At 45.7% G+C, this 25800-nt stretch overlaps 3 protein-coding genes across 4 annotated transcripts in view; 2 read left to right on the top strand and 1 right to left on the bottom strand.

Moving 5' to 3' along the window:
* Positions 1-3676, top strand: part of rasgef1ba (RasGEF domain family, member 1Ba) — a 33004-nt gene extending 29328 nt beyond the window's left edge. For both annotated transcript variants that reach the window (XM_086076261.1, XM_086076262.1), the window contains exons 10-14: positions 9-104; positions 1818-1913; positions 2437-2560; positions 2769-2841; positions 2987-3676. In XM_086076261.1, coding sequence (XP_085932387.1) covers positions 9-104; positions 1818-1913; positions 2437-2560; positions 2769-2841; positions 2987-3017 — 420 coding nt within the window. In that variant the 3' untranslated portion in view covers positions 3018-3676. The remainder of the gene's footprint in view (positions 1-8; positions 105-1817; positions 1914-2436; positions 2561-2768; positions 2842-2986) is intronic.
* Positions 3677-4720: 1044 nt separating this feature from the next.
* On the top strand, positions 4721-18488 carry prkg2 (protein kinase cGMP-dependent 2). The gene is made up of 19 exons (XM_086075560.1): positions 4721-5013; positions 5710-6151; positions 7168-7334; positions 7992-8105; positions 8701-8806; positions 10035-10098; positions 10710-10787; positions 10866-10960; positions 11023-11091; positions 11714-11812; positions 11893-12043; positions 12523-12659; positions 13097-13186; positions 13256-13397; positions 14365-14528; positions 14600-14722; positions 14845-14907; positions 15808-15874; positions 16236-18488. Exons 2-19 carry the CDS (start codon positions 5754-5756, stop codon positions 16329-16331), a joined length of 2223 nt encoding a protein of 740 aa, XP_085931686.1. The 5' UTR covers positions 4721-5013; positions 5710-5753; the 3' UTR covers positions 16332-18488.
* bmp3 (bone morphogenetic protein 3) lies at positions 16664-25302 on the bottom strand. Its single transcript, XM_086075561.1, has 3 exons — positions 22363-25302; positions 20676-21589; positions 16664-18397 (listed from the first exon to the last, which is right to left on the bottom strand). Exons 1-3 carry the CDS (start codon positions 22598-22600, stop codon positions 18206-18208), a joined length of 1344 nt encoding a protein of 447 aa, XP_085931687.1. The 5' UTR covers positions 22601-25302; the 3' UTR covers positions 16664-18205.
* Positions 25303-25800: the final 498 nt, after the last annotated feature.

Raw genomic sequence — 25800 nt, 5'->3', positions numbered from 1 at the left:
CCCCGCAGCGCCAGATGGATCCTTCCGGGAACTTCTACAACTACAGGACGGCGCTGCGCGGTGCCGCCCAGAGGTCCGTCACTGCCAACAGCAGCCGGGAGAAGGTGAGGACCGAAATAAATAATACAGAGCAAACCTCGCAGTCGGGTTCTCCTTTGGGATCGCAGCAAAGCTCTGTTCTCAAAAACGGAATTTGAAATCAAGTTTTCAAGGTGATTCTCGGCTGCATATGACAAGTTGGGCCGAACCACTCGGGTACGAGGGAGATGCGAGCTTTTTAGGATACGGAATTGAATCGTCGTCGGAATGTAGAATTCATTTTATGAGCTTATATTTTTCTGAAATATTAACATTTTAAAATCTCACTGGAGTGCCACCAGGTACCCCCAGAGGTACACTTTAGTTACCCCCATTTGAGAACCACCGGTTGAGGCAAAAGGGGGGTGCGTCGCACGTTACACTGCTTTTGCCAGCCTTTTTTAATAAGCTTTGTTTTCATTGGACTCTTTTTAGGAGAGGTCGCGCGCCATCTTGTTCTTTTGCCTTTAAATGGGCTATTTTTTTTTAAAATTCCTTTTCTTGCTAAGGTTTGAATCAGCTTTTTTTTTTCAGTTTGACATTTTTTAGGGTGCGTGTGAAAAGGGGTGCGCCATGTCGTTCTCCTGCTTTGAAATAGAGCAATTTCGCTTTTTCTTTTGCTTTTTCAAGCTGTGCAAAGGTTCAGGGGTACACCATCTGTGTCCCACCCCCCCCCCCCCACTATGAAATGAGTGTTTTTTCTTCTTTTGCTTTTAAATGAACTTATTTCATATATTTGTGAGGGAATAGCGTGGGTGAGGGGGGTGCGCTGTGCCGTTATCACCGCCATCGTTCTCGTCTGGAATGTCCCGCGCGAGGACAGCAGCGATGACATAAGTTTTAACAAACGGGTCACGCTGCGCTTGCTGTGGGAAAAACAAACATGGCCTCCCTCCGGATCACGTCGTCTTCTCCGGCGGCCGCGACGTGATTTCGATACCCCCCCCCCCCCCCCCAAGAATGCGAGATGGGGTTATGCAAGCAGGCCGGAGGTCACGGGTCGTCAAGTGGAAAGTTCCAGCATGTGTGGTATGTTCCTGTTGTTGTCACCTCTCACCCGAGGGAGGGGGGGGGGGGTCATTATGGGGTTCAGTGGACAGTTGTTGTTTTCTTCTTCTCAGTTGGTCGTACCATTAAGAAAAAAAATAATAATAATAAAATAAAATAAAAGTAAAAAAAAAAGAAGTAATATTTTAAAATAATGCTGTTTTTTTTATTATTATTATTATTATTATTATTTCTAATATTTAATCACATCCATATTTGGGGAAAAAATGCAAATTTCCCCCAAAATTTTTATTTAGTGTGGAAAGCAAAAATACTAAAAAGGAAAGTTTTGTGATGTTAATGAAGATGTTTTCGAGGCTGCGCTTGCCGACTTTCAACAATCGGCACTTGCTCCGTTTTCCGCTTGTTTGTTGGGTCGTTCGGCAACAAGCGGGACGGCCGCGCTCGGCTTACGCAACGCGCTGTCCTGTCATGCTGCCTTTTCGTCATAATAACAACAACATGGATCTCAAACCCGCACGCACGCACCCGCGCGCGCACGACCCCGCCTTGTGATGCAACCATTGTGACTGACCGCGTGACTTGAAGATTTCCAGCTGGACACTTCGTTGGATGTTTTGTTTTGTTTTGAGAACATCGCGTACTCGCCGAGCGCGACGTCGCTCACATGCTTTGCCGTTGATCTTTTGCTGCCGCACGTGACGCTTTTTTGTTTCGTTCGCGCGTTGCAGATTGTCATCCCGTTCTTCAGCCTGCTCATCAAGGACATCTACTTCCTCAACGAAGGCTGCGCCAACCGGCTGCACAACGGACAAGTCAACTTCCAGGTGACTACAAATATATATATATATGAAAAGGGGGACTTTTATTTTGGCGGGGTACTCCAGTTTCCACTTCCCTAAAAAGTGTCTTGTAATAGAAAAGAGAAGTAGTTGAGTCACACTTTGGGTATTTTTCGCTCGTTTGGGTTTTTTTGTGTCACTTGTTGTCATGTTGCTAATGCTAATTGCTACAAAATGGAAACCGATATAAATCGACTTTTTTTTTTCTCCTGATGAAAGAAGAGACTCTATTCTTTGTTTTGGTTGGTTCGTTCCACGTGTTTATAGCAATAGAACACAATACTCAGTCCAAATCTAGTAAAACAGCTGGGAGCGAAGGGGGTTGCTTCAGTGAAAAAAAACGAGTTAATTATAGAAACCAGTCAAAACACGTTGTCACCTACAAGGTAGTTGTAAAATGATATCATTATATATATATAATTAAAATAATTTGACAAACATCTCTTTGTAACCAGAGGAAGTTGTGTTTATTATTTTGTGCGATTGTTCTGAATTTGTGACTTTGTAGAAATTGTGGGAGTTGGCCAAGCAAGTAAGCGAGTTCATGAGCTGGAAGACAGTCGAGTGTCCTTTTGACAAGGACCGCAAGATTCTGCACTATCTGCTCACGGCGCCCGTCTACACCGAAGACGGTACGCCAGCGCATGCACGCACACACGCACGCACGCATCAAAAGTCGACACACCCCTTGTTCAAATGTCCGGTTTCTGTGATGAAATTCAAAAGAAAAGAAAATCAGCAATTGAGTCTGGAAAAGCCTCCTAGAACAACCGACGTCGATCGGAGGCACTTGAAGCGGTGTCGGGGCGTGTGCTGACATTTTCTTGTCGTCGTTTGTAGCGTTGTATCTGGCGTCGTACGAGAGCGAAGGTCCCGACAACAACATGGACAAGGACCGATGGAAATCGCTCAGGTGATTACGATGACCATTAGTTTTTATGTCATTTCATTTTTTAAATACAATTAAATGCCATAGTAACTTCTACTAAAAATGTGTAGTACTAATTAATTGATTTGTTGAATTTACCTGGATTTTTTTTTTCTTTTGGTTTTTGCAGATCCACGCTGCTAAATCGAGCATCAACATGAAGAAGACACAAGACTTTGTCTAAAAAGCAAAAGTATCCTCCATGTCTGCGAGGAAACCACAAAAAAAGCTACTTTTTGCGTTAGCGTGTGTTGCTACGACGCTAACGGCGGCTTTTTCCACCTCTTTGTAAGACTTTTCTAGTCTTCTTTTCTACATTGTTCTGCCTTTGAGTTGGCGACACGCTAGCTGCTGGTAAGCTAGCACGCGCCACATCGCTAAGCTAACACTAAGGCGAGCTGGGTTTTTTTTTTTTGTCGTTTTCAATTTTTCAATGAACTAAATGCGCGGGCTGCATTGCAAAGACGCCTCGGATGCTAACTCGGCATGTTAGCATTACAACACAGTGGATAAGCTACATGCTTTAGCATCTTTATGCTAATTGTAATTGTCATGTTTTCACCTGCTCGTTGAGTTGTTGAGGAAACATTCTTAATGTGTGTAAAGTTTTATTTATGTGGACCATGTTACTGTTGCCCTTATTTAATTATGAGCTCCATGAAGAGATTTTGATTTCACGGTCAAATTCCTGCGAATCTTTCATGTTTGTGACGTTTTCGTCTTTATAATGTGTCATTTTTTTCCTTGATTATCCTCACAAATGTATAAACGTGATTTTGTTGTCACCAAGAGCGAGTTCATTAAACGAGATGTCAAATAACTTTGTTGGTGTTGCTACTTATTAAATGTCATTGGTCGTTACAATTGGCCAATTTAATTATATTTTGTCAGCAAATTGTTTAAGAAAACAGAATTTATAGCTAAGTATTATTCTTACAATAGTCACAACTTCAAGAGTTATTTAATTGTGTACTATGTGCAGTGCACCTTTCATGCCATTATATTTTACATATTTAAATTCATATTTTGATATTTATAATTAGAACATAGCACGAAATATGTAACATTCTCAAATGTAGGTTTCTTCTTATATCCACATCTTTTTTTGATAAATTTAAAACACATTGAAATGTTTGTTAATCATGTGAATACTGCGAATGTAGAATTTCTTAAAAAAATGAATTAAAACAACTTTGAAATAGAAGCGAGAGTATAAGTTTGAACTTTGAATAGATAGACGGCTATCTAGCGCCCCCTGTGAGGCCAAATGTCGTCACTGCAACAGTCTCCTCACACCGGTTCCCAGTTGAAAAATGTTGCCTTCTGCTCCCCTAGCGTTACTATGGCGACGATGACGTCATCAGATATCGGCACATATTTCGTTTGAAAAGGTCCTGAGAAGTCTCAAACACAAGTGGGGCTCTCAGGTAGAAAACCAGGGGTCAAAGGTCGACAAGCGGCTTACGCGCTTCAAGACATGACCTTTTAAAAAAACAGGACGAATTATATTTAAAAAAAATTATATATTTGGTGTCAGCAGGCTAAAATGTCAGTTTAACGTTAAACTGACATTTAGCCTGCTGACCCGCGCTAACATGTAGCAAACAAGCTACATGCTTGTTCTTGTTCCGGGCACGTGACTTCAATCAACCGATGACTTCCCCCCCAACATTCGTTGGTCGTTCTTCAACTCTTCAACGTTCACGAACTTCTCACAGTTCCGACAAGCGATGCGAGCAAATCCAAGTTGCTCGACATTCGCCTTGCTGGCCTGCCACCGATCAGGCAGGCAAGTATCGATCAGCTCCTCACATTTGGACACCTGCCAGCTTTTGGTGGCCTCAGCCAGGGAATGTCTGCCGGGCACACGCGCACAAAAATGGATCAACACGACGCAATTGTCGCGAGCGCCTCAAATCCGAAATACTGATAAAAAGTTCTGTTATTGTTCCTGGACGTTCTGCTTCTCAACGCACGTGAACAGCCAGGCATGCGCGGGGGCGCGCGCGCACGCAGTGAGCATGCGCGAGCGGAGTAGAAGAGGAGAGAGAGAGAGAGAGAGAGAGAGAGAGAGAGAGGAAAGAGGCGTACGGCGGTGGAAGGGGCGCACCGGCTTGTAGCGGCCGGGACTCGAACTCGGATCTCGTCACTCGGCAGGTAAGGACGCGGCTTCCGGTTGCCGTCACGTCATTTTAGCGACGTCGTGTACATAAATTGCAGGCGTGACGTCATCAGATGGCGGAGGCTCACGTGCATACTGAGCGGGAATCACTTGGCAGGAACAACAAACACTCTTATTGTGTCTGTGGAATTCCCAATTGTGTACGCGTGTGTCGGTCTGTGTGTAGGCGTGTGCAAGTTTTGTGTAAGTCTGCGTGCGTGCGTGTCCGTCTCTGTGCAAATGGGGTGTGCGCGCGCGCGCATCTGTGCGTGTATAAGTCTGTGTCTTTTATTTTGTCACTGTAAGTGTGCGTGTATTTTTGTGTGTTTTATTGTGTGTCTGTGTGTGTGTGTCAGGATGTGTGAAAATGTGTATATCAGTGAGTGTTGTTGGGGTGTCTTTGTGTGTGTCTGATTGTGTGATTGTGTGTGTGACAATTTGTCCATCTGTGTGTGATCGTTTGCCGTCCCCCGAAGATGACATCACAGTTGCTCAGGGCACAGAAAACGGCCAATCACGGCTCACCTGTTGATTAGGGTCATGTGACGATGGCAAGCTGAGCCCGTCCGGCACCCGTGATGTCATTTTCAGCGGACATCTTTCCGTGTGAGTATCTTGTCTGTGTGTGCGTTTGCAAGTCCTGATTGATTGCGTAACCGAACACTTGCTGCCTTGTGAATTATGAATGACAGACGGCTTTCTCCGATCCCGACGTTCCTGTTCCTGCTCTTCAAGGATGGGCAACGGCTCGGCCAAAGGCAAGCGCCACAAGCGGCCCTCGCCGGACCCCCTGAGGGCGCGCGTGGAACAGCTGGAGCAGGAGGTGCGCAGGAAGGACCAGGAACTGGACGCCCGAGAGCAGCTGCTCAAAAGTCTGCAGGAGAAGCTCGCTGCGCAGGAACAGGCTCTGTCGCACCTCGGCCAGGAGCTGCGCAAAAAGCAACAGGATGAGGTCAAGAACGGGAATGAGGACCGGACAGCCGTTGGTGTCCTGGGGGTCCACAGCAAAGAGACGCTCAATAAGAGGAAGGGCGCCAAAGCGGGTGTGTCTGCGGAACCGACATCCCGAACCTACGACTGCAGCCACCTGCCAACGTTCTCCTTTGACAAGGCCCAAGTACCCAAAGAGTCCAGGTGAGACGCGTTCATCAACACTTTACAGAAGTTCTTGTTACAGACGGGAGATTTGAGCAGAATCATTTTTCCAAACACTAAACCTTCGCAAAGTCCTTGTTCCTGACAAGTGACTTTACCGCAGTTCTTGTTCCTGATAAATAGTTCTGCAACAATCTTGCTCCTGACAGTAGGCATTAGTAAGTCCTTGTTCCATGCAGGTTATGTTTATAGCATCCTTTGCTCCAGACTTTAGGACATTTTCCTGACACATGACTTCCCCAGCGTCCCTGTTCTGGACAGGTGGTTTTTGCAAAGTTCTTGTTCCTGGCAGGGGACTTCAATAAAGTTGTTGTTTGTGACACACAACTTCCCCAACTAGCTCATTCCTGCCAGCTGATTTTTCGAGATTTCTTGTTCCTGCCAATTGAGTTTGACAAATTTCTTCTTCCTGAGAAGTGACATTCTGTGAAGTTCTTGTTCCTGTGAGGGACAGCCATAGTTCCTAACTGGTGACTTTTATCAGCGTTCTTATTCCTGACAGTTGACTTTGCAGTCAGGTGGATTTAGCAAAGTTCTTGTTCCAGACAGATGATGGAAATCCCGTACCTATTCCTGCAAGAGAATAATCTCAAAGTCCGTGTTCCTGATGGTGATTTTAGTAATGTTCTTGTTCCTGAAAAGAGCTTTTCCCAAATTGTGGTTTCTAACGGACAACATGCCCAAGATGGCGGCGCACCTGCACGTGAACGCAGGTTGCGTTATCACGCAGGAAGTGACGTCACGCAGGAAGTGACGCCTTCCTCCCACCACGGCTGTGATGACTTTTTAATTTGAATTATTATTAAAAAAATTTCGTGGTCGTGGGTTGCGTGCGTGCGTGCGTGTTTTCACAGCCGACCAAAATCTTTTCTCCAGCGCCAAAGAAACGTTGAGTCACAGCGACGTGGGCGACCAATCAGTCGCCAACGACATCCAACTCACTCCTCCGTGTTTGTTTGTTGCACACGTTTTCTTTCCGTGTGTGTGCGTGGCAGTGTGAAGAAGCAGCTGGTGGAGGCCCTGAACAGGAACCAGTACCTGAAGCGTTTGGAGCCGCAGCAGCTCAGGGACATGGTGGCGTGCATGTACCTGCGCAGGTACCAGCAGGGGGATTACGTGGTCCAGCAGGGAGAAGCTGGCAACCACCTCTTCATCCTGGCAGGTAACACTCCGTTCTTGTTCCTGACCGTGCCCAAAAGTTAGGGTAACTTCAGCAGAAACCCTGTTCCTGACAGACGCTTTCTGTCAACGTTCTTGTTCCTGACCGTGCCCAAAAGTTAGGGTACCTTCAGCAGAAACCCTGTTCCTGACAGACGCTTTCTGTCAACGTTCTTGTTCCTGACAGGTGACTTTCTAAAAGTTCTCATTCCTTACAAGTAACTATACCCCAAAGTTCTTATTCCTGGCAGACAACTTTCTGAAAGTGCCTGTTCCTGACAAGAGATGTTGACACACACACACACGTTTGTTTTACTATCTTTGTGGGGCCATCTCAATGACATAATGCATTTTCTAGCCCCTCCCCCTAAACCCCAACCATGAAAAATGATTGCTTATCCCTATTCCTTACCCTAACCTCAACCCTAACCCAATTCAAACCCAAACTCTGAACTAAAAAAAGAGGTCTAAACTTGTGGGGCACACATGGACGGGTGGGCCCCACAACGCTGTGAAATCCCGAAATTTTGTAACAAAAAGACACGCACGCACACCTGTTATATAAAAGCATGATTATGATGTGTAATGTAATGTGTGTGTAATGCAATAGTTCATTGTCGCTCTCTCTCTCTCTCTCTCTCTCTCTCCCTCACACTCGCAGATGGAAAGTTGGACGTGTTTCAGCAGGACACGCTGGTGTCATCGATGGCGGCGTGGACGGCGTTCGGCGAGCTGGCCATCCTCTACAACTGCTTGCGCACGGCCTCCGTGCGAGGTAAGCGCGCTTTCAAGCTCCCTTTGCGCGAACGCTAACTTGCTAGCGGGCGACGTCCGTTCAGATCCTCATTCCGAATAAGAAGTACAAAGTCAAGTCTGTCCACACAAAAATCTGCCAAAAAGCGGCTGAGTGTCGTGTCTGTAAAATTCGCATCCTTCCAAGTGACAAGCTCGTGGGATCGTTAGCGGTTAGCACAAGATGCTAGCAAACAGTAAGGATGAATTCAAATCAAAGTTAGACGTATGGTCCCTGTCAAAATCCTTTGTCATCATTTTTTTCTTCCAAAACCACTTGCACAAGATTTTCCTCACAGCCAATCAGGGTTCGAATCCAAATCAAATTTTTTTATTCACAACTGTTTTTTTCCCACAAAAGTTTCAAATATACCGTTTTTTTGTATTCACAAAAAGTCTTTCCATTTAAAATCAGACTACTGAATAAGGATTTAAAATTGTCCTTTATTCAAAAAAAACTGTTGACTTTCAAAAGTCTAAAAAGGTCTCAATTAAAAGCAGATACAGAAAATCGAGATCGTTGTTCTTTGTTCCCCAAAAAGTGTTTTGTTTGTTTACCGCCTTTGTTTCCACGGCAGCCGTGGACAAAGTGCGCACGTGGGCCCTGGACCGCGAGGCGTTCCAGAACATCATGAGGAGAACGGCCGAGACGCGCCATCACCAGCACCGACACTTCCTGCGCAGGTTGGTTCGTGCAAAAAAACGTCCACCTCGGTATGAAAAATGACAAAATGTGACGCACGAGTTTCCGTACATTGCGTTCACACTGCCGCTAAATCGGGATCAGATCTGGATTCATCTTAGTTGCAGTCGGGTTTTATGGGTTGAAATGAGGGTTTTATGCATGCTAGTTAGCTTGCTACGTTTAGGGTTGTAACCAGGTGTTCAATTGTCTTTTACATGCTACAATGCTATCTGGATCAGATCTGGATTCAATTTGGTTGCAGTCGGGTTTTATGGTTTAAAATGAGGATTTGGAAACAGGGTTTCTATTTTAGGGTCGTTATCAGGTATTCAGTTGGACGTTCACACTGCCGCTAAATCTGGATCAGATCTGGATTCATCTTGGTTGCAGTCGGGTTTTATGGATTGAAATTAGGATTTGGAAACAGGGTTTCTATTTTCGGGTCGTTATCAGGTGTTCAGTTGGACGTTTACACTGCAGCTAAATCTGGATCAGATCTGGATTCATCTTGGTTGCAGTCGGGTTTTATGGTTTAAAATTAGGATTTGGAAACAGGGTTTCTATTTTAGGGTCGTTATCAGGTATTCAGTTGGACGTTCACACTGCCGCTAAATCTGGATCAGATCTGGATTCATCTTGGTTGCAGTCGGGTTTTATGGATTGAAATTAGGATTTGGAAACAGGGTTTCTATTTTCGAGTCGTTATCAGGTGTTCAGTTGGACGTTCACACTGCAGCTAAATCTGGATCAGATCTGGATCAAACTTTGATATCTTTGCGGTTGTATGTGTCACATCTGCCAGAGTTACGGGATTCAAAGTAGGATTTAAGTGAGGGATTCAAGCCTGTTTGGGGTTTCAAGTCAGGGTTTCAAGTCTGTATTAGGGTTTCAAACAAATTCAAGTTTTAATCGAGGGTTGAAAACCATCTTTAAGGTTTCAAGGCTGAGTTAAATTTTCTAACTAGGATTCCAAGCCAGGGTTAGGCTTTCAAACAATTTGATTGATTCCAGGGTTCGGTTTTTAGTCCACGGTCGTGGTCTTAAGTGAGGGTTTCAAGCTTGCCTGAAGAAATCAAATATTTTTCTTTCTTTTTTTTTAAAGTTTTAAAGATCGAAAGCCTGGATTTGAGTCATTACAGGTTACAGATACAATGTGGCCAAATCGGAATCAGATGTGGATTGAATTTAGTTTGACATTTTGTGTGTGTGTGTTTTCTTCCCCATCAGTGTGTCACTTCTGGCTGATCTGCCTGACGACAAGCTCAGCAAGATCGTGGACTGCCTGGAGGTGGTAAGGTTCTAATGCGGCACCAATGAAGAAATCTCACCTGCTAACGGAACAGAAACCAGAATTAGAATCCCAAAATGGGTTTACAAGGGTTAGGGTTCCAAATGAGGTTTTCCAACTGGGTTAAGATATTCAAATCAGTGTTCAGGTTTTAAATTGGGGTTAGTGTGTCAAACAAGGGGTAAAATCCCAAATGAAGGTTTCAAGACAAGGGTTGGGGTTCTAAACGCAACTTTCATATAAGGGTTAGGGTTTCAAACAATCGGGTAAGGTTTCAAGTAAAAATGTCAAGCTTGGTTTCGGGGTTTCAAAGTCTGGCTTCAAGACAAGGTTCGGCTTTCAAACAGTGAGTCGATTTTCAAATGAGGGTTTCAAACCTGGATTAGGGTTTCAAATTCAGGTTACATTTTTTTCTAGGGTTTCAATTTGTGGCCGAGGTTGGTGCGTGAAACAAGGGTGAGGGTTTCAAACAAGCTTGTAGTTTCAAGTTCGGGTTTCAAGCCATTTTTTACGTTTCAATTTAGGTTTAGGGTCTCAGACTTGGATTAAGGTTTCAAAGTAGGGTTGTCGGTGTTTGTTTTAGTCTCGATTCCTTCCCTTCGCCTTCCCGTCAGGAATACTACAACAAGGGCGACTACGTGATCCGCGAGGGCGAGCAGGGCAGCACCTTCTACATCATTGCTCAAGGGAAGGTAAGGCATCGACTGCCGCTGCCGCCGATTTCCCGTAAACGCCCAATCGTGGCTAAAAGCTTCTTTTCACCCCCGCAGGTGAAGGTCACCCAGACCACGGAGGACCACAAGAGTCCTCGGGTCATCAACACGCTGAAAAAGGGCGACTACTTCGGGGAGAAGGCGCTCATCAGGTAGCCGTTAGCTCCCACATGCTAATCACGAATGCTAATACTAATGCTATCGTTTGCTTTAGCGACGACGTCCGGTCCGCTAACATCGTTGCCGACGACGACGGAGTTGAGTGCCTCCTCATGGACAGACAGTGAGTCAAAGTGCATGACGTGTTCAGTGGTCGGGTTCCAAATTGGGGTCGAGACATAACGTTATGGTTTGAAACGAGGGTTTCAAGTAACCAGGGCTGAGCTTTGGTTTTGGAGCTCGGGTTGGGGTTTCAAATTTGGCTTTCAAACCATGTTGGGGTTTCAAAATAAAGTTAGAGTTTCTATATTACCATTTTTTGGGGGTGGGGCTTTAAATTAGGGTTAAGTTTCACATCTGGGTTTCAAGCTACGTTTTCAATCCAGTGTTAAGGGTTTGAATTCGTTTTCAAACCAGGGCTAGACAGTTAGTGTTTCAAATCCTGTTTTAGGGTTTCAAACTAGTGTTTTAAACATGGCTTTTAAATTAGGTTTTGAGTTTCAAGACAGTATTAAGGTTTCAACTCACGGTTTTATACCTCGGGTTTTTAATTAGGGCTAGGGTTTCAAATTGGGGTTTTAAATTAGGGTTCAATTTAAGAGTTACGGTTTCAAATGAGGGTTTCAAGGTTATCTTCAACAAATGAAGGTGCTAAAAAAGTAATACTTCGATTTATCGTAGCGACTGCTAGTTAGCATGCTAGTTAGCATGCTAGTTAGCGAGCATAATGTTGGCGGTGGTTCCAGGACTTTCAATCAGACGGTGGGAACCTTCAACGAGCTCCAGAAGTCCCTCCAAGACTACGTGGCCACGCTGGACCAGGACGACGTGAAGCGACACGCCAGGTACGGCGCTCGCTCGATCTCTCGCGCGCTTGTTTGTCGCCGCGGCCGCGTTAGCTCAACACGGCTGCCGTCCCGCGCAGGAAGTTGTCGTGGCGGCGCCCCAGTCAGACGCTGCACCCCGACGTTCTACGTCTGAAGGAAATGGCAGCCGCCTTCTCGCCGTCCAGACCGCTCGACCACATGGACGTCGTGGCCACGCTCGGCGTCGGCGGATTCGGCCGAGTGGAACTGGTACAACCACACGCAACGAGCGCACCCATTTGGAATTTTTCGTTAGCGACAGGCGGATTTTTGGAGAGAAAATAAGTATTTTTTATTTATTTATGAAAAATAATAAAATAGTAATCTTACAAGATTAAAGCCGGTTTAGGACAATATGGCAACAATAAGATTAAAGTTGTACTTAAATAAATAAAAAAGGTAGTGATATTTTTCCAATATCATATATTTTTCAGTGACTTTTTGGGCAATTTTAAATATGTTTTTTCAAGAATTAAAAAAATATACAAAGATTAAATTCCGAGAAAAAAAGCAAGATTTTGTTTTTAATTCCAAAAGAAAAATTTAAAGGGAAAAAAAATTCCAGCCAAAACATGCTAATATTCAGAGTTTTTTTTAAATTTCTTTCTTCTTTGAACAATAAAAAAAAAAATTGTGTATTTTTTCTAGAATGTCAACGATAGTAAAAGTTGTCTTTGGTCATGCGTCAGGTGAAGGTCAAGGGCGAGGACGTGACCTTTGCGCTGAAGGTGATCAAGAAGAAGCACGTGGTGGACAACCGGCAGGAGGAGCACATCCACTCGGAGCGCCGCATCCTCGCCGAAGCCAGCTCGCCCTTCGTTGTCCGGTCGGGATCGCGTCGCAATTTTCGCACTTGCCAATATTTGCACTGGCAAAATTCAGGAGCCAGATGGACATGTGGTCCATTTTAATTGACACTACATTGGTGCCTTGATCGACAGCTTCAATTTATTGTATTTAGTTCATTTATTTATTTATTTATTATTATTATATTTATTATTTTTATTTTTCATTGGTTATTTTATTTGAACAGTTAATCGGTACATATGAGCTTTTTTAAAAATGGGCAAAAGATGTGGATTTTTGTTGTTATTGCCAACGCACATATGAACACATTCAAAACACAAGGCAAAGATAACAACATTCAACCAGTAAAAAGTCGCCAATGTCAACCAAGGACGCCGCCGTCCTCGGTGTCGCCGCCAACTTCTAGCGTCATCTCGCGAGCCGGCAGACTTTGACTTTGTGATTCTTCTGCTCCAGACTGTTCCGAACCTTCCGAGATGACAAATACGTCTACATGCTGCTGGAGGCGTGTCTTGGAGGGGAAGTCTGGAGTCTTCTCAGAGACAGGTAGGCTCGCAGATAGATGGTCTTTGTTGGCCCTTTGACCCAGTCGGTCTCCACTGGGACCCTCTTCAGGGGGAGCTTCAACGAGACCACCTCCAAGTTCTGCGTGGGCTGCGTCACCGAGGCCTTAGAGTACCTGCACCGCAGGTCAGTCCTCTACCGGGACCTTAAGCCGGAGAACCTCATGCTGGACTGTGAAGGCTACGTCAAGCTGGTGAGTGGACTGCACAGATTGGATCCGAGAGGAGACTGCGGGCAAAGTCGAGAGGGTGGAATGGCATCCAGAGCTAAGGCACAGCCACAGCCTAAGAAACATTCATGTTAAGAGTGGTTAAGGAGACACATTGTTATCCAAGTGGAGAGTGAGGGCAAAGTGCAGCCAAGTGGAGACTGTGGAGAAGCATCGAAAGCCAAAGTACAGCCACATGATAAGCTAATGTTAGCATGCGTTGCCATCAGTAGACCCCAAGACACATTGTTATCCCAAAAGAAAGTGAGGGCAAAGTGCAGCCAAGTGGAGACTGTGGAGAAGCATCGAAAGCCAAAGTACAGCCACATGATAAGCTAATGTTAGCATGCGTTGCCATTAGTAGACCCCAAGACACATTGTTATCCCAAAAGAAAGTGAGGGCAAAGTGCAGCCAAGTGGAGACTGTGGAGAAGCATCGAAAGCCAAAGTACAGCCACATGATAAGCTAATGTTAGCATGCGTTGCCATTAGTAGACCCCAAGACACATTGTTATCCCAAAAGAAAGTGAGGGCAAAGTGCAGCCAAGTGGAGACTGTGGAGAAGCATCGAAAGCCAAAGTACAGCCACATGATAAGCTAATGTTAGCATGCGTTGCCATTAGTAGACCCCAAGACACATTGTTATCCCAAAAGAAAGTGAGGGCAAAGTGCAGCCAAGTGGAGACTGTGGAGAAGCATCGAAAGCCAAAGTACAGCCACATGATAAGCTAATGTTAGCATGCGTTGCCATTAGTAGACCCCAAGACACATTGTTATCCCAAAAGAAAGTGAGGGCAAAGTGCAGCCAAGTGGAGACTGTGGAGCAGCATTCAGCAGTAAGGAACAGGAACTCTGGACTAATGAGTAACCAGTAACAGTTAACGGGGGGAGACAGAAGGCGAAATACAGCCTAGCGGAGACTGCGGAGCCTAATACTAGCACGTCTCTCTAGGTGGACTTCGGCTTTGCTAAGAAGATGCGCGGGGGTCAGAAGACGTGGACCTTCTGCGGGACCCCCGAGTACGTGGCCCCGGAGATCATCCTCAACAAGGGCCATAGTCTCAGTGTGGATTTTTGGTCCCTGGGCATCCTGGTGTTTGAGCTTCTGACGGGCAGGTGAGGTGCGCACCTCCAAACGCCCCGCCAAGCAAACCCCCAAAAATTGAGTTTGTGCTCTGCGCCGCCAGCCCCCCCTTCGCAGGAAGTGACCAGATGGCCACGTACACCGTCATCCTGAAGGGCGTCGACAACATGGACTTCCCCAAGAAGATCGCCAAGCGGCCTGAGGACTTCATACGCAGGCTGTGCAGGTCCCCCGCGACACGCCACAACCACGACAACAACACACGCGCACGTGCACGCGCACACGCACACACGCACACGCACGCCAACCAGTCAGCCGCTTGTCCTTTTCTTGCTCGTTCGTCCTCAGGGGGAATCCCGCACAGCGGCTGGGAAACATGAAAGGCGGCATCGGGGACATCAACAAGCACAGGTCGCACACGCACGAATCACATTCGGTTGAAGAAAAAAAAAAGTCAAAATTCGAATGCTGCGAGACTAAAGTTGTAATATTAAAATATTTTAAGAAATGTAAATGGTCATTTACAAGATTAGAGTTAAAAAAAAGTAGTATCACTTTGTGACATTTTTATGAGTAAAAAAAAAAATTTTTTTTTTTAGAGGGGATGAAATGTGTATTTTTTGCAAGATTTAAGTGTTTTTTGGGTGGGGAGTATTATTTATTTATTTATTTTCAATCAGAAATGTGATAAAAATTGCATTACTACATTTTTTTTAGAACAATTTTAGTTTTCAGGATTAAAGTGAGTTTCCCCCCAAAAAAATTCAGAAAAATTAATACCTAATTAAAAAAATTGTGATTAAAAAATGTTATGAGATTTAAGTGTTTTGAATAGAAAAAGTAATATATTTGTATACTTTTTTTTTTTTAATGAAAATTGTAATTTACAATTTAGTGGTATTTTTGTTAGAGAAAAAACGTAAAATCACATTTCAGATTTTCTTTTTGAAGAAAATAGGTTTTGAGGGTTTTTTTAAGAAAAAGTAATGATTTTTTTAATGATTACAAGATGAAACTAGTGTTTCTCTTTTTATTTACAAAAAACAAATCACATTTTTACTAGAACTTTTGATGAAAATTGTAATTGACAATTTTAATGTGTTTTATTTTTTTATTTTATAATATTAAAAGAAAAAAGAGATACGTGGTAAAAACAGTAACATTACAAGATGAATGTTATTTTTATTTTTTTTTAAAGAAAAAGTAAAGTACCATATATTTTGAGAGAACAACATGATAAAAAAAAGTGATATTAGGAGACGATTTTTTATTTGTTATTAGTCATCCTGATGAAAGTAAGCTTGTGTGCAGGTGGTTTAACGGTTTCGACTGGGCGGGGCTAAAGGCTCGGACCCTGGCGTCGCCCCTCAAAAGACACGTAAGTTTGCTGTCTCCGTTTTTTAAAAACTTGTCAGGACTTTTCCAACTGTACTTGAAGTGCTCACAAGGTGGAAAGAATTTTGTACGAGAAGCCCGTGTAAGCACAAACTTTCTGGATTCCGCTCTGGAAAAAACAAACAGCTGAACTTTTGAGACGCATCCGAGGCACTTGAAAGTGTGGCAGGTGCGCTCGTACTGCCCTTTAAAAACACTCGGAATGGGCTTGCTGACACCCAATATGGAAGTAACTAAAATTAAAGAAGTACACGTAGCGACAAAGTAGTCAAGTTAGCGACGTCGATAACGAGACAAGCGTGGGCCAATTAAGGGCGAGCTGACCTCGGCTTGATGTGTTTCAGGTGTCGGGTCCTCTGGATCACAGCCACTTTGACGTTTATCCTCCCGATGACAAAATTCCCCCCGACGAGCTTTCGGGATGGGACGCCGACTTCTGAGCGCCGACGGTCGTCCTCACCTTCCTTGGCCAAAAGTTTAAAGCAAAAAAAAAGGTTTATTTTGCTTTTTGCGGATAAATGACTTTTTTTTTCCCACAATCGATACAACTTTTTCCTCCGATTTTTGAGCAAAACGACTAATAGTAAATCTTTGATAAAATAAATTTTTGATAAAAAAATAAAAAGCACACAAAACAAATGACATTTTTTTTTTCTTTCTTTTTTTTTTTTTTCCGTAAAAAAAATGACATTTTTTCTTAATTTTTGGGGGGACCAGTTTCCCCACGAACACGCGCACACGCACGCACACACACAAGGATTTGAAAGTGTGGTCTTTTGCATCCTTTAATTTCGTTGGGAGTTGGCGGCGCTGCCCGTGTTGAGAGGTCATGGGTCAAATGTCCGTGACGCGTGAAGACCCCGCCTCCCTCTTTCATAGGCCACGCCCCCTCCACCAGATAGAACAAAAATAAATAGTTTCAAGACATTTCCATATACAAATATACTGAAGCAAGCTTATTGTACACGCCTTTTCTAACATTTACAAAAAAAGAAAACAAAAGCTCGCATGCATCGCTAACAAAAAAGTACAAAATGTATAAAAGGTACCCCCCACCCCCAAAAAAACCCCAAACCATCTATTGACACAAAATAAATGTCTCTGAAGTATCAAAATTATTTGAAATATATTTCTATATTTTTTAAGAATAAATTCCACAATATCTTTTTATTACAAAGTTTCCCAAGATTTGGAAACAAAAGGCACTTGTCAACAAACAGTGGTCAGCTGCAGTATATACACCAACATGTACACGGTGGGAAAGGTTTGGTCTGCATAAATACTCGTTTTGCTTCTTCAGCTTTCAATACAACCTGAGGATGTTTTGTTTTGATTAAAAACAAAACAAAAAAACACCACTACCACCTCAGAACCACACGTTCGGTTGAAGTTGCGCAATTAAGATATGTAACAATTAACAGTCGATCCGGATATGAGGAAAATTGAGGTGTGCGCGCACCTCCACAAATTGACTTTGTTTTGACCTTTTTTAAAGGGGGTGCGTGGCTTTAGAAGTTAACAATCATGGAAAAATGGTTTATTTCCTTTTGATCACGTCAAACCTGATAACTTCAATATTTTTTTAGGGGGTGTGCCAACTCTGTGGCTGAAAGGGGTGCGTTGTTTCAAAAGCTTAGGGATAGAAATGAATTTGTGACTTTGGGGAAAGGCTGACATAGCTGATATGGCGAGGCGCACCCCCTTAGCGGCATCGACTCACCTTTTGGAATCAATAAAGTTATACACTAAAGTTACGTCGTGGAAATGCACAGCAACAGAGGGTTAACTGTGGTACGCGCACCCCCGGAGGTGCGCATGGAAACATCGTCATTTTAATTCCATTCGAACATGCTTGCATGATTAAACGCAATGCCTTTGAATTTGCTTTGAGTTTGTTTTTTTAGGAAGGGGTGCACGGCAGACCAGGTGTCTTTTAAGGTGGTGCGCCAACTCTGTCCATTGTGGTGAATACGTTTAGGAATAGAAAAGGGTGTGTGTGGCTTGTAACGTTGAAGATGGAAGGAGGTGCATATTTTCAAAGGTTTGGATAAAAGCTGTCATGGCTGATGAGAAGAGGTGCGCCCCGTCAAAGGGATTTATCCTTCAGTGTTCCTCCTTCATGTGACCACCTTCATTGAGGATCACAACTTCCTGCCGTCGCACCCCCCATCATCTGGAACTACATTGTGCACCCCCTTCCAGTGCCCAGTCAGTCGGGTCCTGTGTCGATGTGAGCGATTTCAAAAAACAGAAGAGCAAAGCATCTTTTCTGGACTTGCTTCCAAAAAAAAAAAAGGGGGGTGCGCCAAGGGAACTATCGGCATGCGCACGAATCCACCGTCATGTTGGGGTAGACCTTGAGCACCACGTTTTTGTCCTCGTCAAAGAAGAGGATGCTGAGGGAGGACATCTTCTCCGGGACGCAGCACGGCTCCGGGATGCCGGGCACCACGCCCACCGCCCGCACGATGCTCTGGATGGTGGCGTGGTTGGAGGGCTTCAGCGCCTGCAAGCAAAACGCACCCCCCAACAACAACTTTAGTGACAAGAAATTTCATACGCGCATTTTGTTCTTTGTCACAACTCAATAAAATACATTGTTTTCACTATAAGACCTGTCTGAAAATAATTGAAATACAGCCTCGAATGCAGGGACTTCCGCACTGGAATGGTGCGAATGCCCTTCAGGGGGTGCGTAAGATTAAAAGTGGAATGATGGTGTGGTTCACGTAAAAAATACAAGGGTACTAGTAGCTTAACTTTTAACTTAAATTAATACGAAGAAATGCCACTTGATGCCAGGGAGAAGTGGTGCGGCAATTCTTTCAGGACGTTGAAGGGGGTGCGCAGCTTCAAAAGTTTGGTTTTTGGTTCAGACTACAGTACAAAACTTTGTTTTAGTGAGTTTTGTGTGGTCAAGAAAGAGTACGCCAACTCTGTTGAGATGTTACATTTTGAGCAGATTAATCGTCTTTTTTTTTTTAAGGATGTGCAAGGAAGAAGGGGTGCAAAAACTCTGTTGGGATGTTTCAGGGGGTTCAAAGGTTTGACATCTAAACTTTTTTTAAAAGGTGTGTTTAGGGAACAAGGGGTGTGCCAACTCTGCAATCTATCGAAGGGGGGTGCACAGATTCCAAAAGACTGAACTATATCATTTTTTTAGGGTGTGCGTGGGTGTTAGTGGGGGGTGCTCGGACTGAGACAAGTAATAGCACACTTGTCCTGCCCGTGCCGCACAGTTTGTTGTGGACTGCGTTGGAATCTGCTGAAAATTGGTGCCGTTATTACACACCGTTCACACATTTAGAATTTATTTTCTTTTGCACCGCCGCTATTCCGATCAATGTTGCAGAATGCTGCAAGTGAATCTCGGCGTCTTTTCCCGCACTTTCAAGGGGGGTGTGTCCACTCTTTGAAACAGCAACCCCTGCAGGCGAGGAGGAGTGCGACGCCTCAGGCCACTCCTGGGAATAATTAGTGCGCACTACAAAAGGCCGGGAATGCCAACAAGGAGTGAATTAAGTGGTGCGCATTCCGGCCACGTTTCGAATGTTTGCCTTCTTATCAGATCGGAAGCAAGTTTGTGTTTTTTTTGACGCACCTTAAATAGAAACATGACATTTTCGACTATGTTGATAGCATCTTTGCTGTTTGCATAATTTGAGCCACATTGGCTATAAGGAAGGCTGTTACTGTTAGCATGATGCTACGTGCTACCGGATCAGCGAAAGCATCAACTCATGTTGATCTGCGATTGAATTTTTTTGTGTGCGCTCCTGCACAGCACGGGTGGAAACGGTCCAATATGGCAGCATGAATATATTGTTTTTTTTTTAGTACGACGTACAAAAATCCAAACATTTCTGATCAAATGTGTGACATGCATGTAGCTACGTAGCATCGTGACGTTGTCCCCTGAAGGTTAGTTGGTGCAACTTTTACCAACCCACATAACTCCGTACCTGACTGTCTTGACTGGACAAACTACCTTCCTCGTGAACTACCTAGCAAGCTTCCCACCTGCCTGCCTATCAAATCGACCCCGCCGCCATCATGTGACATCAGCAACGCAATCCACGTATCCACGAGCATTACGACGTAAGGTAACGGTAGGATTTTAACAACGGTTGTTACGACCTTTAGACTAACCTGCTAACCACCTACCGACCCAAACAGAAAACTATCGAGCTACTCTGGACACGGCGAACGTTTACGTCCCTCTCGTTATTGTCACGTATGTTTCTGTCGTTGGAAAATTCGTCACAGCCGCCACACACGGAGCGTCGCTTCCCGATAAGAACGCCGGGACGGACTTGCAGTTTTCCCGCTGCAGAAAGTTGGCAGACGCACGACGGTATTTGTCTCGTTTCCGTTCAGTTCAGCCGAATCGCTCGGTGTGTGGCAGCTCTTAAAAAAAAGACATCGTTAAATAAATCCAATCTCCACAATAATGCAGACTGGACCCAACGAGGCGTACCAGCAGCGGCGTGAGGAGCAAGCGGGACCCGCAGCATCATTAGCCGTCGAACCTAACTACCGACTAAGCTACTCAACTACGTACCTACACCTACCAACCTACCAAACAAGGGTTAGAGCAACTTTTGGATCTACCAAGACTCCTACCCCGCCTTTTGGACCTCTCTAGACACCGACTGACCGATGGACCGAGACCGTCACCCAACAAGTCGACGTGTGCCGCTGCGTCGCGCGCAGCAATAACAGACGCGAGAAGGGACGGTAGATCCGGAACGATCCCGACGAAGGGGACCGGCAGAGAGGCGCACCTTGGCCATGGGGAACTGGCAGGATCCGGCACAGTAGAAGGCGTCAAAAGACTTTGGCGAAATAATCCACTCGCTCCAGCCGATGTCGGCGAAGTCCACCTTCAGGTAGCGCCGCGCGCAATTGCGGGGCTCGTTCCACTGCTTCTTGCGGGCCTTCTTGATGGTGCGCTCGTCAAACTGCAGCAGAGGCATTTTGTGCCTCGGGTTCTTGCGGCTCTTTTTCCGCGGCGGCCGGCGGGCTTGCTTGCTCTGGAAGGGCTCGTAGGGACTGGACTCGTCCCAACCGGTGGTCTCGTAGGGATACTCCGGGCCAGGGAGCTCGTTGTTCTGCAGGGGCAGCAGGACGTTGACGGAGCGTTTGGGCCTGGACGAGCTCCTCCTCGGCGGCGGCTGCTCCGTCGCATTCTGCCCAGGTTGCCCCGGCTTGGGCCCCCCCGTTGACGGGTTCCTCCTGAGGGTGGCCACGACGCTCTCGGGCTCGGAGATGGCCGAGTCGTTGGCGTACACCAGGATGTAAGGGGAGCGGTCCGCCAGGAGCTCCTTCCAGGGCCGGGGTCCCCGCGAGGCCACCTCGATGCCGATGAGGAGCTGGTGGTGCGCCTTGGCCTGGTTGACCACCCGGGTGACGTCCTTCCACTGCCAAGAGATGAAGTCCCGGTAGTGCGTGGACACGTTGACGCGGAATTGGCCCAGAGTCCTCATCCGGTCCACCTCGGGGGCGAAGCTCCAGATGACGGCGTGGATGTGGCTGTGCCTGCGCGGGCCGCGCAGGACGCAGCCTTGGGTTCCGGAGCAGGGCCTGCTGCCGTTGTGGAGGTCCCCGATGTAGTAGTGCAGCGTGGCAGAGAGGACGTCCTCGGACTTGGTGAGCGACGTCAGGTTGAAGATCTGAAGCTGCTTCTTGTTGATCGCGCCTGAAAGAACAAAACCAGCTGATAAAGGGACGACAGGACCAGGACAGACGCACAAGCGGGTTCGACTTCAAAAATGTTGTGCTCCTGGACGACGACCGACCTACTGCCCGTTCACAGAGTACTGACCAACTATTTCTACCTTCTTATCTGGCAAGCAATTTTAGGACCGACCTCATACCTACATTTCTACCCATCTACCATTTTACAACCCCAATAAAAATAGAACGTTACAAAATCAAGACAAGATTATGACTATACTAATAATGACTCTGCGTTATGAATTATTGGAAATCGATTTCTTAATTGTCAGTAAACAAGACAAACTTACACTCGTGTTAACTTTAAGAGGACACTTAATCGGAAGTTAGAGAAGCAGCTGTCCCTAATGAAGTGGCCGGCGGGTGCGTGTCTCCTAACGTTCAACAGGGGGCAGCAAATGCCCACAAAAGCAAAATGAGCTTTCTCTACTGTCTTGGACTTTCACAAAACGCAATATCGGAACAAAAAGATGAAATCGAATTGAAGTAATTTTTTAAGCAGAAAAATTTGATTGAATGTTTTGCAGGTTGAAATAACATGAAAATCTTTGATGAAGGTTTGCTTGGCTCGACAGTTGTGCTGAAGGCAACGAGATGCAACAGGTGGATTCACGTCCATTTCTTAGGACTTCATGCACGTTTCAGGAAAAGTCAACGTTTCGAGCATTTGCGCATCCCGTAAAACAATTATCATGGCGCGCGTGCGTCAAAAATGAAGCTCGCGCTCTTACGTACCCCAGTGCGCCTTGAAGCTGCGAACCGTGTTCCCGTCCTTGAAAGCGAATCCCGCCTTGTTGTACTTGTCGTACAGCATGTGCATGTGCTCCGTCACCGTGTCCTGGGACAGACGCTGGCGATCTCGCGCCGCCGCCGCCGCGTGCGTCAAATCGTCCTCGGACCGCAGCAAGGCGCAAAACCCGAAACGCGCGCAGCAGCTCCACGCCGACAGCACGAGCAGAAGCAAAAAAGACATCCTGAACCCACTTTTTTCTAGAATCTTCACGCAAGTTCCCCGCACGCGCTTTTTTATCTCCGGTCGGATTGGGCATCACCCGAGTGGGGAAGCATCACAACCGGGGGGGGGGAGGCACGGGAACGTCCAGTGCAGGTGGCCGGAAAAGGAGACGCGAGGCTCGGCTGTGAGGAGCAGGCAGCTGCGCGCTGATTTGGGAGGAGCAGCGAGGCAGGCGGGCAACAGGTCCGAGGCTGTTGAGCTCGCTATTATAAGGCTGCTGGAAGCAGCCGGGTATTCCTCTCCCTCTCTGGCACGCACGCACACGCACGCTCGCGCACGCACACGCACACGCACGCAAGGAAAGAACGCGGGTTTCCTGTTCAGGAGAGTTTTACGCACAAGCACGTTAAAACCACGGAAAAAAAAAAGCAGCTGATTCCTTAAGTTGAATTCAATGACATTCCATACATCACTCTTTCCAAGATGCACACCCCTTTCCACATGCTGAAAGCGTGGGCGCACCTCCTTTCCTATCTATCCACACACATTGTTGTGCAAAAAAATAAAATATCTTGACAAGAGTTGGCGCACCCAACTCTCCCTGCACACCCTTGCAAACATTTGGTGCACCACCTCTCATCTACCATTTACACAGACCCTCAAAAGTGTCTTTTGTGAATCCCCTTTAACATCCTGACAAAGTTGGTGCACCTCTTTCCCTATCTCTCACCACACATTATTGTGCAAAAAAAAAAAAATCACGACAAGAGTTGGTGCACCCCCTTGTCTCCGCACACCTTTGCAAATATTTGGCGCACCACTTCTCAGTCTTTTATAAACACCATTCAACTTCTCACACCCCTTTCCACATGCTGAAAGCGTGGGCGCACCTCCTTTCCTATCTATCCACACACATTGTTGTGCAAAAAAAATAAAATAAATCTTGACAAGAGTTGGTGCACCCCCCTTGTCTCCACACACCCTTGCAAACATTTGGTGCACCACCTCGCATCTACCATTTACACAGACCCTCAAAAGTGTCTTTTGTGAATCCCCTTTAACATCCTGACAAAGTTGGTGCACCTCTTTCCCTATCTCTCACCACACATTATTGTGCAAAAAAAAAATCACGACAAGAGTTGGTGCACCCCCTTGTCTCCGCACACCCTTGCATACATTTGGCGCACCACTTCTCAGTCTTCTATAAACACCGTTCAACTTCTTATAGAGTTGGCATACCCAACTCTCCCTGCACACCCTTGCAAACATTTGGTGCACCACCTCGCATCTACCATTTACACAGACCCTCAAAAGTGTATTTTGTGAATCCCCTTTAACATCCTGACAAAGTTGGTGCACCTCTTTCCCTATCTCTCACCACACATTATTGTGCAAAAAAAAAAAAATCACGACAAGAGTTGGTGCACCCCCTTGTCTCCGCACACCTTTGCAAATATTTGGCGCACCACTTCTCAGTCTTTTATAAACACCATTCAACTTCTCACACCCCTTTCCACATGCTGAAAGCGTGGGCGCACCTCCTTTCCTATCTATCCACACACATTGTTGTGCAAAAAAAAAAAAAATCTTGTAAAGAGTTGGTGCACCCAACTCTCCCTGCACACCCTTGCAAACATTTGGTGCACCACCTCGCATCTACCATTTACACAGACCCTCAAAAGTGTCTTTAGTGAATCCCCTTTAACATCCTGACAAAGTTGGTGCACCTCTTTCCCTATCTCTCACCACACATTATTGTGCAAAAAAAAAATCACGACAAGAGTTGGTGCACCCCCTTGTCTCCGCACACCCTTGCATACATTTGGCGCACCACTTCTCAGTCTTCTATAAACACCGTTCAACTTCTTATAGAGTTGGCATACCCAACTCTCCCTGCACACCCTTGCAAACATTTGGTGCACCACCTCGCATCTACCATTTACACAGACCCTCAAAAGTGTCTTTTGTGAATCCCCTTTAACATCCTGACAAAGTTGGTGCACCTCTTTCCCTATCTCTCACCACACATTATTGTGCAAAAAAAAAAAAATCACGACAAGAGTTGGTGCACCCCCTTGTCTCCGCACACCTTTGCAAATATTTGGCGCACCACTTCTCAGTCTTTTATAAACACCATTCAACTTCTCACACCCCTTTCCACATGCTGAAAGCGTGGGCGCACCTCCTTTCCTATCTATCCACACACATTGTTGTGCAAAAAAAAAAAAAATCTTGTAAAGAGTTGGTGCACCCAACTCTCCCTGCACACCCTTGCAAACATTTGGTGCACCACCTCGCATCTACCATTTACACAGACCCTCAAAAGTGTCTTTAGTGAATCCCCTTTAACATCCTGACAAAGTTGGTGCACCTCTTTCCCTATCTCTCACCACACATTATTGTGCAAAAAAAAAAAAATCACGACAAGAGTTGGTGCACCCCCTTGTCTCCGCACACCTTTGCAAATATTTGGCGCACCACTTCTCAGTCTTTTATAAACACCATTCAACTTCTCACACCCCTTTCCACATGCTGAAAGCGTGGGCGCACCTCCTTTCCTATCTATCCACACACATTGTTGTGCAAAAAAAAAAAAATCTTGACAAGAGTTGGTGCACCCAACTCCCCCTGCACACCATCGCAATAATTTTGATGCAACACCTCTCATCTACCATTTACACAGACCCTCAAAAGTGTATTTTGTGAATCCCCTATAACATCCTGAGAGTTGGCGCACCCCCTTGTCCACCCTTACAAACAGTTGGCGCACCCCCTCTCCCCCGCACGCAACCTCGAAACAATGTTTAGTAGTTATCTTCCAAACTCTGTTCAACTTCCTGGCAGAGTTGTTGTAGCCTCATTCACACTGCGCACCCTCCATGTAACAATTTTTGAAGCAGTGCACCCTTTTCAACATCCAAATACAGTTGGTGCACCCCATCTCCTGGCACACACCCTCAAAATCAACAAAAGTTCAAAACAAGGATCTTTATAGGCAAAAATCATGACATAACGTAACAAAAGTCGCATGTGTTACACCAGACTGACAATACACTTCTAATCTCTCATTATGCCCCCCCTCCCCGCCATGGATGAGTCTTACATTAAGAGTACGAGCCTGCAGACAGACCCCCTCGCCCCCCCCACCCCGCCCCCCCCCCCCCCCCCCCACTCCTGACGCGTGCGAAAGCTGTAGCTTATTATCCGCATTAAAGGCT

This window comes from Leptonotus elevatus, chromosome 5 (assembly GCF_054856555.1).
Source record: "Leptonotus elevatus isolate MCC_2025b chromosome 5, RoL_Lele_1.0, whole genome shotgun sequence".
NCBI classification, from domain to species: domain Eukaryota; kingdom Metazoa; phylum Chordata; class Actinopteri; order Syngnathiformes; family Syngnathidae; genus Leptonotus; species Leptonotus elevatus.
The sequence above is the reverse complement of the archived record's forward strand: the minus strand, read 5'-3'. Positions and strand labels throughout refer to the sequence as shown.